The sequence below is a fragment of the Castanea sativa genome, chromosome 3 (genome assembly GCF_040712315.1).
Source record: "Castanea sativa cultivar Marrone di Chiusa Pesio chromosome 3, ASM4071231v1".
Taxonomy (NCBI): Eukaryota; Viridiplantae; Streptophyta; class Magnoliopsida; order Fagales; family Fagaceae; genus Castanea; species Castanea sativa.
Window position 1 is genome coordinate 46,958,868 of NC_134015.1, and position 11,989 is coordinate 46,970,856.

Sequence of the window (11,989 nt, forward strand, 5' to 3'; positions counted from 1 at the left end):
TTGTAGGATTCAGTGAGACTTATCAAACACCATTTTTTTAATGTTTATTAAAGTGTGATCTTATGCCCTCGTTAAGGATTCTTTAAAAGAGTCTTACCTGCACAAGATAGTAGCAAAAACTTTTTGTTATTATATTTAGCTTCTCTCTAATTTAAAATGGACACTCACCTTTCCTAACAAGTAAACTATATATTTTCACCTCCCTTGAATAGTTGAAAAAAGGTTTTGAAAATCCCGGAAAAAAAAAACTAAAAAAAAAATACCAAAATTCCAATTAGAGGGTATGAGGATGACAATTTAAGTAAAGGGTAAAAATAGGACACTAAAGATTTTTAGAAACTTTTTTTAGTCATCTAAGAAAGGTTAATGTAAATAATTTGCATTTTAGTGGAGGTGAGTGTCTTTATTTCAAACTAGATGGGAGGTGAGAGGTGATTGTAATAATGAAAAATCTCAAGGGAGATAAGTACAATTTTCCCCAAAAAAGTATATTAACAATCTCATGAGATTGAGATATTTTTCTCAAAGTATGTGTGAATCTTACATGTGTGGATCTTATCTACTATGAGATTATAGTTTCAGGAAGTAGAAATACTAGGGGGTGTGCATAGGTGGGGTTGAGGTTATTTCAATCCAACTCACCACAATCGAGAAAAAAAAAAAAAAAAAAAAAAAAAAAAAAAACAACAACAACAACAACAACAACACTCAACCCAACTTAACCCGTCACATGAGTCCAACCCAACTCATATGGGTTGGGATGAATAATTTTTTTACTTTTTTATATATATTTTTATTAAAAAAAAAAAAAAAAAAACACTAAGCATTAGAACAATAGCAAGCAACAATATTACAGGTTCCACTGCCATCTTCCTGAAATTCTAAGCATATATAGCTTGAAATTTGCTCCATATTTAACTTTAAAAAGATGCTGATATGTCAAGAATGAAGGCCGTTGGATCCCACAATTACGGTGAGAGGACTTTTGCTAACTGCTAATGATGGCTGCAAGCATGAGTTTGACATCAGTATGTCCTAGTTTGAAAAGAAAAGAGAAAAAAAAAAAAAAAAAATGAAGGAACAAGCATTTAAATACATTATAATGAGGATTATAAACGCTTTCTTATTTGAATTGTCAACTGTAATTGCCATTCTTTATTCTCAACAAATTTTCTTACCTGTTCTCTTCTCTTTATAGGTACCCAACAACTTTGTATTTCTTCTTGCCACAGATAGTACTGAACTCATTGTTCAACAGCCTTAAAATTAATATCAGATACAGTAATAAAAATACTAATTCATACCAAAAATGAAGAAAGAATTCCCGTTTGTCCCTTCCCTATATCTTATCTTCCTTGTTATCAAGACTTTATTAATCCTAGAAACAGCAATGGGAGATCCAAGATCTCAAACAGTAAATATAACATGTAGCAACCAACCGGAGTACAATGCCCCTTCTTTTGTTCCAAATTCTGTTGCTACAATGAACAACATCGGCAACCAAATGGAAGTTTCAGGTTTTGGATTAGCAGTTTCAGGTTCAGACCCTAATACTAGCTATGGCCTTGCCCAGTGCTATGGGGATCTCTCTTTAACTGATTGTGTATTATGCTATGCTCAGGCTCGCATGGTTCTTTCCCAGTGCATTAGTTTCACTTCAGGTCGTATTTACCTAGATGGTTGCTTCATGAGGTCAGACAATTATAGCTTCTTTCAGGAGTATACTGGACATGGTGACAGGGCCATATGTGGGAATACAACTAGGAAGAACTCAACGTATGAAGAATCAGTTAGACAGGCTGTGAGCAGTGCAGTTCTGGCGGCACCAAACCAAAATGGCTCTGCAACAGCACCAAAGACTGTACCTGGGGCAGTGAATGAGGCAGTTTATGTGCTGGCTGATTGTTGGAGGACTTTAAATGCAAACTCCTGCAAAGCATGTTTAGAGAATGCATCTGCTTCAATATTGGAATGCTTGCCTTGGTCAGAGGGGCGAGCATTGAACACTGGCTGCTTCATGAGGTACTCAGACAAAGATTTCCTCAACAAGAAACTGGGAAATGGAAATTCAAAAGGTAAATGAACTAGGAGTTGGTCAAACGCGTATCATTATGTTTGGTGACCCAACTTGTAGGTTTAGGGACCTTTTTATGATAGTAAATTTGACCTGATTATGAGTTTCGATTGATGATTTTTGCAGGTACAACCATAGTGATAGCAGTTTCAGTTGCCAGTTCGGTGGTTCTGCTGGTAGTTGGAGTAGCAATTGGAATTTATATCTGGAAGCACAGATATATACAAAAGAAACGAAGAGGTAAAATATTATATCAAAGTTGTAGGAATCTAGATGCTTGTACTTCACAAAGCCTCCAAATGTGTTAAATATACTTTTAAAAAGAAGGAAAAAATTTAGGCAGCTCAATCTGCTATATAATGCATGATTGATTGCCTCCTTTGATTACAAATTGCTTCCTTTGATTACAAATTGCTACCCTAGTTCCTCATGTTAGAAGTTAAACCTGTTTTAATTAATCTTTCATAAATAAGTGAGTTTCATAAGTTAATGTAGTGGGAAGTTTATTGAAGTTATGTGTGGGATTTATGAATATAAGAGTTAGAAAATAAATATAGTGAGAGTTAAAGGTTGGATGGTGTACTATATAAACCCATTCATCCGTCAAGTTCTAAGCAAGAGTTGAAGAGAAATACAAAACCTTAAAGAGTTCTAACTCTTCCCTCTCCACTCTCTCTCCCTTTATTTAATTTGTGAGTGTGAGTCTCTTCTACACACTAAGTAGCGTGTGGATATTTGTGAGAGTAAGTGAGAAAAGGCCCATCAGTATTTTGTTTTATTTCCAACACCTCATTACTATTCAATTCTGGCTCCCAAGGTTCAAATGATACAGAAAAGCTGGTGAAAACACTTAATGACAGTAGCTCAAACTTCAAGTATTCCACACTTGAGAAGGCTACAGGATCGTTTCACAATGCCAACAAACTTGGGCAAGGAGGATTTGGAACAGTTTATAAGGTAGTTTCTCTTCTTTCTCATGCCCCCATAAATTTCCCTTACCAAATCCACTTTATCAAATTTTGTCAGAGATTTAACAGTTTTCTCTGTCACAGGGGGTTTTGCCTGATGGAAGGGAGATTGCTGTCAAGAGGCTGTTCTTTAACAATAGACATAGAGCAGGGGATTTCTACAATGAAGTTAACATTATAAGCAGCGTGGAACACAAAAATTTGGTCAGGTTATTAGGATGCAGTTGTTCTGGACCTGAAAGCCTACTTGTCTATGAATTCCTGCCTAACAAAAGCCTTGACCGATTCATCTTTGGTAATTATTGAAGTTTTACATTCATGTGTGAAAAATGATTAGCTAAGATTCTAGAAAAATTGGTTGGGAATGCGTGGTCTGTTGGTTTGGAGTCGACATTAGCATGCACACTTGTCCTTGGATTAATGGCGAATACTTATGAAAAAGAAGAAGAAGATGGGTTTTAGCAATTAGGCACCATAAAAAGCAAAAGATCCATAGCTATTGCCTACTACTTATAGTCATGTCTCATTAAGTTACTATTCAGATAAAAGATGATTACACATACTAACAATTTATTTACTCTATATTGTTTTGAAAAAAAAATGACAGATGCAAACAGAGGTAAAGCACTGAACTGGGCGAAAAGATATGAGATTATTGTGGGGACAGCAGAAGGTTTGGTGTACCTTCATGAGAACTCCAAGAACAGAATCATTCATAGAGATATAAAAGCTAGTAACATCTTGTTGGACTCAAGACTTCGTGCTAAAATTGCTGATTTTGGGTTAGCTAGATCTTTCGAAGAAGATCAGAGTCACATCAGCACTGCCATTGCAGGAACACTGTAAGTATCACATTTCTTTATTGATTATTTGAATCATTGATAGGTTGTAAATATCAAATTTCTGCAAATCCATATCTGAAAATTTTGTAACTAACATTAAAGCCCAATATAAGAACATGTGATTGAGCATGACCACTCTATGGAGGATCCATAGCCAACACTAAAAAATTTGTGACTAAGATTTGGTTGTTGTTGTATAAGAACAAATATTAGTGATAAGAGATAATAATTTTAGAAGTTTATTTTCCCATGTGTTCAGAACAATACTAATTTATTTATGTCTATATAGAGGATATATGGCTCCAGAATACCTAGCCCATGGTCAGTTAACAGAAAAGGCCGATGTCTACAGCTTTGGAGTGCTTTTGTTAGAGATTGTTACGGGAAGAATGAACAACAGGAGCAAAACCTCAGAATACACTGACAGCCTAATCACAATTGTAAGCTTGAAAACTTCATCTTCCAAAAATAGTTTTCTTATACTCCAATTTTCCTGACAAGAAAGATTAATTAACTGAGTTCTTCTATCCTTTTCTCACCTGTACTATGTTTTCTTTTTTTGGACAAAACAGACATGGAAGCATTTTCGATCAGGGACAGTTGAACAATTATATGATCCAAATCTAATGTTGCATAATCATTACAACGTAAATGTTAAGAATGAGATTTTAAGAGTGCTGCATATCGGACTTCTGTGCACCCAAGAGATTCGGTCATTGCGACCAACAATGTCAAAGGCACTAAAAATGTTAACAAATAAGGATTATGAACTCCCTGCACCTACAAATCCTCCTTTTATAGATGAAAGAACGATGGAACTGACTGACATGTGTGAAGACCCATGTGACCCTCTTAGAGCTGGATATTCTACTTCAATTGCTACTATCTCCGAAATTTCTTTCTATCCTAGGTGACCATGTTGGTTCTGTCTCTGGCAGTTTCTTTGAGTCCCAGTCACCGTAAGAGGAGGGACAAAGAATGGTTTCTCAGAAAACCAGTGCTTGCATAATGTCTTTTTAAATGAAAGAAACCACAGACCTCAAGTTGCATCCTCGCTTCGGCTTCTTGCTGGCAATTTGGCAGCAAACTGATGATGGTGCACACTAAGTAACTTAATAAATCAATCACCAATACCTTATGAAGGTAGAGGTGATTGATTTATTGTAAATTTTGGTTCTTTCTGTACATCATTGTTTGTGGAACGTAGGATGTCCCTTTCAAATCGTACAAGTGTCATTTTTAAAAAAAAAAATTATTTGAGATATTAGAGCAACTACATCAATATGCGTAAAGTCTTCTAAAATAGAAAAAGGTATCCATTTTACACATTTTGACTAAAAAAACACTCACATCAATGGGTGTAAAATTGTGCATATATGCACAATTGACCATGCATATATGCACGGTCACTGTAGCTGTGTATTTAATTTTTTTTAATTCTTTAATCTCTCACTTCTCAAGTTACATTCTCTCTCTTCTCCATCAATTCCCTCTCTTCTCCAGTGGACTCTCTTCCATCTCTATCTCCTCCATACAAATCATCAAATCCAAACAAATCATCAAAAACATCAAACAAATCCTAGATCTAGATCTTAACTCATCAAACACTTATAGTTTTCTTAAATTCAAATCTCAAACTCCTCAAACCCATTTACGTACAAAACCATATCATCAAACCCATATACAAATCTATGTGAATCATCAAAGAAGAAGAAGAAGAAGAAGAAGCAGCGGCTATAGCAATAGTAGAAAAAAAAAATGAAGCTTGGAACCTTGGAGGAACAATGCAAACACCAACGCTACTCCAAACCCAAACCCAAACCCAAACATGAGAGTTGTTGAGGAAGAAGAAGATGATGAGCTTGAAGAGGGAGAGATCACTAGGGAAGAAGATGAGTCCAAGGGATCTTCTACTACGACATTTTTTAATTTTGTTGACTGTTATGTGTTTGATAAGAATGAATTAGCTGAAGATTTGTGGGTTGATGATGGTGATTGGGTGGGTTGATGATGGTGGCTGGGTGGGTTGATGGTGGGTTTGGATGAATATTTTATTTGAATAAATGTGTATAATAGACAAACTGATGTGGGTGTTTTGTAAAAATGAGAGTGTAAAATAGAAAAAGTAGGTTTTAGACGTACAAATTTCCAAATTTTTGCTTCCACTGATGCGGATGGTCTTAGCTTCATAAATGTAATATCTTCATTTAAATGAAAAGCCTCATGAATTAGCTGAACTTCCAAAGAATATATATATATATGAGCAAATAGGATTGGTTTTGTTTTAGATAATTTTCTATTTTAGCACCCACAAGAAAACACAAAATACGAAAAGTTGAGTACTTCATGTCCACAATTTGAGTACAAATCATATATATATATATATATATATATATATATAATAGACAAAGCTGAGAGAAAATTAATTCCTACATTTAAGGGCGCGCTGACAAATAGGATAACTACCTATTTAAAATTCTGATACATATACAGCTTTTAAAAAGTACAGCCGCACGTTATAATGGTTGGCTTTTTAAACCCTGCCACGTCTGCAATTAAAAAGCGATACATTGTATTGTTTAGCAAAGCTATAACACCGTTTAAAAACCTTTTGTATAAAAGGAAAACTAATCGGTTAAAATACAATTGAAAGGGCTTACAATACTCCCAAAAAAAATTTGCGATGCTGAGAACGGAGAAGGAGAGAGAGATCGGGAGATCAAAAACTGAAACCCAAATCAGACACCAATCAAGATGAAGAAGATCCGTATAGTCTCTTCCAATATCCCCAAACTCTCTCTCTCTCTCTCTTCTCACGAACCCTAATCTTTTTCTTCAAGAATATTCAATCCCTTCAATCCAGGCTACAGGTTTGTTCTTTAATTCAATCTTTTTCCAATTCAAGATTCATGTATTTGTTTCTTGCTCTCTATATTATTGTATTCCTCAAATTTTTTAAAGTTTTTTGAAAAATCAGATTTGAATCGATCTTTGGTTTTTCTTTTCTTTCTTTTTACTTTTTTTTCTTGGTCTGCAACCATTCTATGGCAGTTTCTGTTGAAAGGTAGAACCGCAGTTGCTGTTAAAAACTGTTTCAGTATCAAATAGGAAAAATTTGGGGCTTTTAGAATAATGACTTAGAGATTTGAGATTTTAAAGTAGAGAGAAAAATCAGAGTCTTCACACACAGTCAGATTGCCGAAATAGTTACCTGTAAAGTTCTGTTTTTAATTTTTCAAATCTTTGAAATACTTTGGTTTGATAGGAGCACATTGCATTAGAAGAAATTTTTGAAGAACGAAGTGGATTTTTAACAGAAAATGCTAAAGCCCAACTGAAGACTTTTGGCAAAAACAAGTTTGAAGAGAAGCCAGGGAGCACCGTAGTTTTGAAATTTTCTAATTTGCATTTTTTTATAAAATAATTTTCATAAGTTCATGATTTGTTTTTGAAGAAACTTGAAGACTTAATTGCGCTAACTAGCTTGGCTCTTTGATTAAAATTTATCTTTATACTATTATAAGCAACAACATGTACTAATTAAATAGCAAGTGTTGGGTGTTTTGTTATTTGATGAATTGCCTTGAATGTGTTTGATTATGGTTGTCAATCGGCCTTAAATGCATTAAAAATTATTTAAAACATTGTCTTATTTTTTTTATAGATTAGAGAAATTACTAAAAAAGATTCACCCTAAAGTGTTCAAAATAGAAAATCTTAAAGATATCTTTTGGATCAAATAAGCTTTCTTTCAAAATTTTATTTTAGTTTTTCTTTTTGGTTATCTTATACATCTTTAATTATTGGTTTTTTTGTTTCTGTAATGGACTGTGTCGAGGTTTTTGTACAAAGTGTTGCATTCTCTTAATTAATTTGGAATGTGTTGTGGTTTTCTTAATTAATTTCGATCGTGTTGGGGTTTTCTTAAAATTGTATATTTCTCACAAAAGCCACTGTTTTCAGTGATATCCAGTTTCCATGAAATTGAAGGAGATAGAAGTGGTGAAAGTAGAATTAGTGTTGCCAACCCACCTTTGTTTCAAGCAAATCCAAAGGCAGGCACTAGAAACATCTAAAGCAAATCTTTCAGGCCGAGAATTAGAAGAATTTCCCTCCTTAAGAACCACCTGTAAGTTCTTGGAATGAAAGAAAATGAGGGGAATCTTTTCTTTCATTGGCTTTCCTTCATTTTCGAAAAAGCATATATATTAATTATTAGAAGGAATGATGAGAATGCACTTTTATTACTCATGGTAGAAAGTGGTACTTGCTAAACGAACTGACTATGGCTTTATATATTATATTAAATAGCTCAGGATTTATATTTAAATTATATTATTTTACTGTGGAAGTTGTCTACTGATTCAAGTACTCAAATTCTCTATTTTACCAATGTCAATTAGAGAAAACAGAATTGATGGAAACAGTCCTCTTCTTTTACTTCAAGTTAGTAGTTAGGACTTCTAACACTACAATGTTGTTTTGATTTTTTTTTAATATGTTTTTAGTATGTAATGAACAATTGAAGTTTTATCATCATGGGTTTTATTTGGATGCCACAGTATTGATTGTAAATTTGTGACTATTAAGACTTGATTTTACACAAATCTTTGAGTTTTTCCTGTTGGGTGATTTCATAAATGTTAGAATTGAAAAGAGTTGAAAAATAAGGATATAGAAAATTTGGATTTGGGAGAAACCAGAAACAAGAATGACAGGCCTAAAAGGAAGCAACTGAAGCACATATCGTAACTTCATTAACAATTAATTGATGATGTAAATTATTGCCTTAGAAATTTATCCTTTTCCATATTTACCAATAAAAGTTGTTTTCCTAATTTATCAGTTAAGAGTACTCTTGCAATAGTGGCTGGAATCTACAAACAAACACTTACACTTCTTAAAAATGTAACAACCAAAAGTCTTGATTGATTCTGCAGTTATAAGTGTCAAGAACCTAGATGATAGCAACTGATATGGTCCCATTAAGTACTTGGAAAATTCATTAGTATCACATGTTCCCTCTCTCTTTTTCTCTCTAAAAAAATTGGTTAATTTAGTTTAAATTTATATAATTTCCTACTAATATAGATTGTGCTTTAAAATTGCAGAATCTGTAGCAATGTATAGATCTTCTAAAGTTAGATATGCGACTATTATGTACCTCTTTACAAGGTAATATATTTACTTCATTAAAATTTTAGATGATTAATAATGTTTTTTTAATGGATTGTGGCAACATGGTTGAGATATCTATGCGAACTATAGATGAAGTAAATGCTAAAAGAAAGTTAGAGATAATGGATGCAACCAAAGTATTTGGTTTTGTGTTTGTAAAATAGAGAAAAAAGAAAGTTTATTAATGGCATAGTATGTGGAGGTTGCCGAGCATTAGAAACCTCAGTGCAAGTATATATAATTTGTTAGTGTTACTTATTCATTTGTGCATCTAGGTTTGTTTCTATTTCAGTTTCTAGAAATCAGGTTGTTATTTGGTGGATTATTTTTGTGTTTTGGGGGAGTGATGGTGTGGATATGTAGCTGATGATTTTTTTCTGAAATGCATTTGTGGATTTGGTTGTGTGTGAATTTAAGGTAATGGGTTGTTGTTGGTAGTGATGGTGGTTGTGGCTTTACCCTTCATGAATGTGTTTTTCTATTTATTGTGTTTCCGTTATTTTGTGTTTCCATCCACGTTTCACTGTTTTTTTTTTGGGTAGATAAGCTTTGGCTTTGGGAAAAATTTTATCTATTAATGTAGTTATCCAACCTGGTAAATGCTATGCTTATGTCTTTTGGAGATTAATATATGCTTTTTGGGGATATTAGATTTGCTTAAGAATTCTAAATCATGGGAACTATTTGCCTATGTCATAACATGCATGCCACCAATTAATTAATTCACAAATTTAGAAGAATAATACTTTATTCACAGTGATGTGATCTTTTGCCCTTATTTGTTAAAGAAGTGATTGTGTTCTAATTCTTAACCAAATTATTTGACCCATCAAAATTAAGGCTATTTTAGTTCTGTGTGTTTCAGATCTGCATGAAGCTACAAGAAAGTTGATTTGAAAGGCATTATATGACAAGGCATTGCATCAACTACGTTTATAGATTTGGTCTTTTTCATATTTCAATTTTCTTTGATTGATATGGATTAAAATTCAGATTGAAATTGGTTTAAATTAAACAGAGCCTCAAAGTTGAGTTTTTATTTTATTGTTTCATTGTTTGTTCTGTTTTGAATTGAGTTCATTTTTGTTTCATTTTGGAGAATGCGGAATGGATTGAATAGCCGTAGCTGATAACCAAGATCATTGCTGTGGCAGAGATTATTTGGACGGCAGGATCTGTGCATCCTAAAACCATGCTCAAAAAATTAATCTTGCGTAGTTAGTTTGCTTTGCACTTATGGTAGTGTGTATATATATTGCGTTTTTAGCTTCCTTGGCAGTGCATATATATTGCACATTTTTATAACAAATTGTTGCTTTGTAAAAGGCCCTGAATCAAAAATTGTGTCACTTCCTATTTTGGTGAGCCTCTATTGAAAAAAATAAGAATTTTATTAAATGCAAAAGGTACCTATGAGCGTATCTTTAAGTACTTCAACGCTAATGGCAATGAAAAAAGTCTCATTAGCATCATTATCTAAACAACTAACCATCCACCCCCTTCCATATTTTACCATCACATTAAGTATAATATATTAAGTTGATTGTTTTCTAATTCATAGAATGATCCCGCGCATTGTACGGGTTAAACGCTAGTATATATAAAGTGCTAATCTTACTGCACTAAAATGAAAGTGTGTGTACCCTTGTTTTTGCCATGGAATTACAAACTCTCTGGGGAGTATAAGATATAGAGACGAAGAGATAGAGGGAAAGAGGGTGTAAGAAGATTATTAGAACTAGTTAAGAAAATATAATGCTAAAGAAATGTAGAAAATTACTTGAAAACATGGAATAGAATAGAGAACTAGATACAACAAACTGACTAATATTATTAGATTCAACAGATACTTTACATAGATCATAAGAACTTCTAAGGGATACTATTTCTTGTCATTACAAACACACAAAGAGCTTATTTATAGACAACGGAACTCAAACCAAATTCAGATACAATTTACAATCTGCTTTTCAGAAGATGGTAGAGATCTGGTTTGTGATTGACAAGTGTTGATGGAAGTAAGGGCCTAGCTATCTGCTTCCGGATAAGCTTTTGCATGGGCAATAAGTGTTTTGACAAGCATGAATAAAGTTGAGCTACCTTAGGACGTTTTTGGGACCCTTTTTTTTTTTTTAAAAGTGTTGGAGCTGTTTAGTCCCATCCATCTCTTCCTTGGAATCATTCTTCGTCAACATCAGCATTAACATCTAGGTCATGGTTATCATAATAGGGGTCGTCGTAACCAATAAAAGGATTGGGCATTTCCCAGTGATCTTCATGTGGCCACTGTTGTCTGCAAGCTTCTGGGATGCTTGGTCCTGTTTCGAATAAGGTTCCTTTATTAAGGGATTCCGCCTTTGTAAGAGCATGGTGACAAGATATCTAAGAGGTGTTCATGTGTAAGTGGAGAGTGTCATTTGGGTTAGTGACCCAATGCATTTCTAATAGGTGAAAGATGCCTTCTGCTCAAATGTCCTTTTTTTAATTGAGCTTAGCAATTAAACACCTTATAGTAATTTTGTGACCAAATCTTGGATGTTCTATGATGAGATACTTTTTCCATTCTCCATTATGGGCATCATTTTTTAGGATTTCAAACCAAAATTTTTGAAAATACCTATTTTCGCGAGTGAATAAATTAGTAAAATTTTGATTCAAAATGAAGACACAAATAATACTCATTGAGTAAATACCACATGTAAAGATAATGTATATATGACCATCCAGTTGGTTACCTAAAAGGCAAAAGGGGTTTTCCATAGTTGGTCCACGTCAAGACAAATATCAAGGAAGTGATTGCGGTGTTCTTTAAGGTAATTATGGAGGGCTCTAATGATTTTTTTGAATCTGGCTTCAAGGGTCGCTATTGATTCCGTATTTTGTCTGCCCTCGATTTGCGTGCTAGACCCCAAAAAGTCCAAAAATGT

At 33.7% G+C, this 11,989-nt stretch overlaps 1 protein-coding gene and 1 long non-coding RNA gene across 4 annotated transcripts; both read left to right on the forward strand.

Annotated features, from left to right (window-relative positions):
* The first annotated feature begins 1,309 nt into the window (after nt 1-1,309).
* LOC142626673 (cysteine-rich receptor-like protein kinase 2) lies at nt 1,310-4,798 on the forward strand. Its single transcript, XM_075800384.1, has 7 exons — nt 1,310-2,075; nt 2,201-2,314; nt 2,892-3,031; nt 3,127-3,337; nt 3,650-3,884; nt 4,174-4,324; nt 4,457-4,798. Exons 1-7 carry the CDS (start codon nt 1,310-1,312, stop codon nt 4,796-4,798), a joined length of 1,959 nt encoding a protein of 652 aa, XP_075656499.1.
* A 1,719-nt stretch (nt 4,799-6,517) lies between these two features.
* LOC142627024 (uncharacterized) lies at nt 6,518-10,421 on the forward strand. Of its 3 annotated transcripts, none has more exons than XR_012842742.1 (4): nt 6,518-6,754; nt 7,848-8,013; nt 8,996-9,059; nt 10,162-10,421. It is a non-coding gene; the product is annotated as an uncharacterized LOC142627024 (long non-coding RNA). The 3 variants fall into 3 exon arrangements; XR_012842741.1 differs by lacking the exon at nt 10,162-10,421 and adding an exon at nt 9,928-10,124; XR_012842743.1 differs by lacking the exon at nt 10,162-10,421 and adding an exon at nt 9,913-10,124 and having other exon boundaries at nt 6,529-6,754.
* The last annotated feature ends 1,568 nt before the right edge of the window (nt 10,422-11,989 follow it).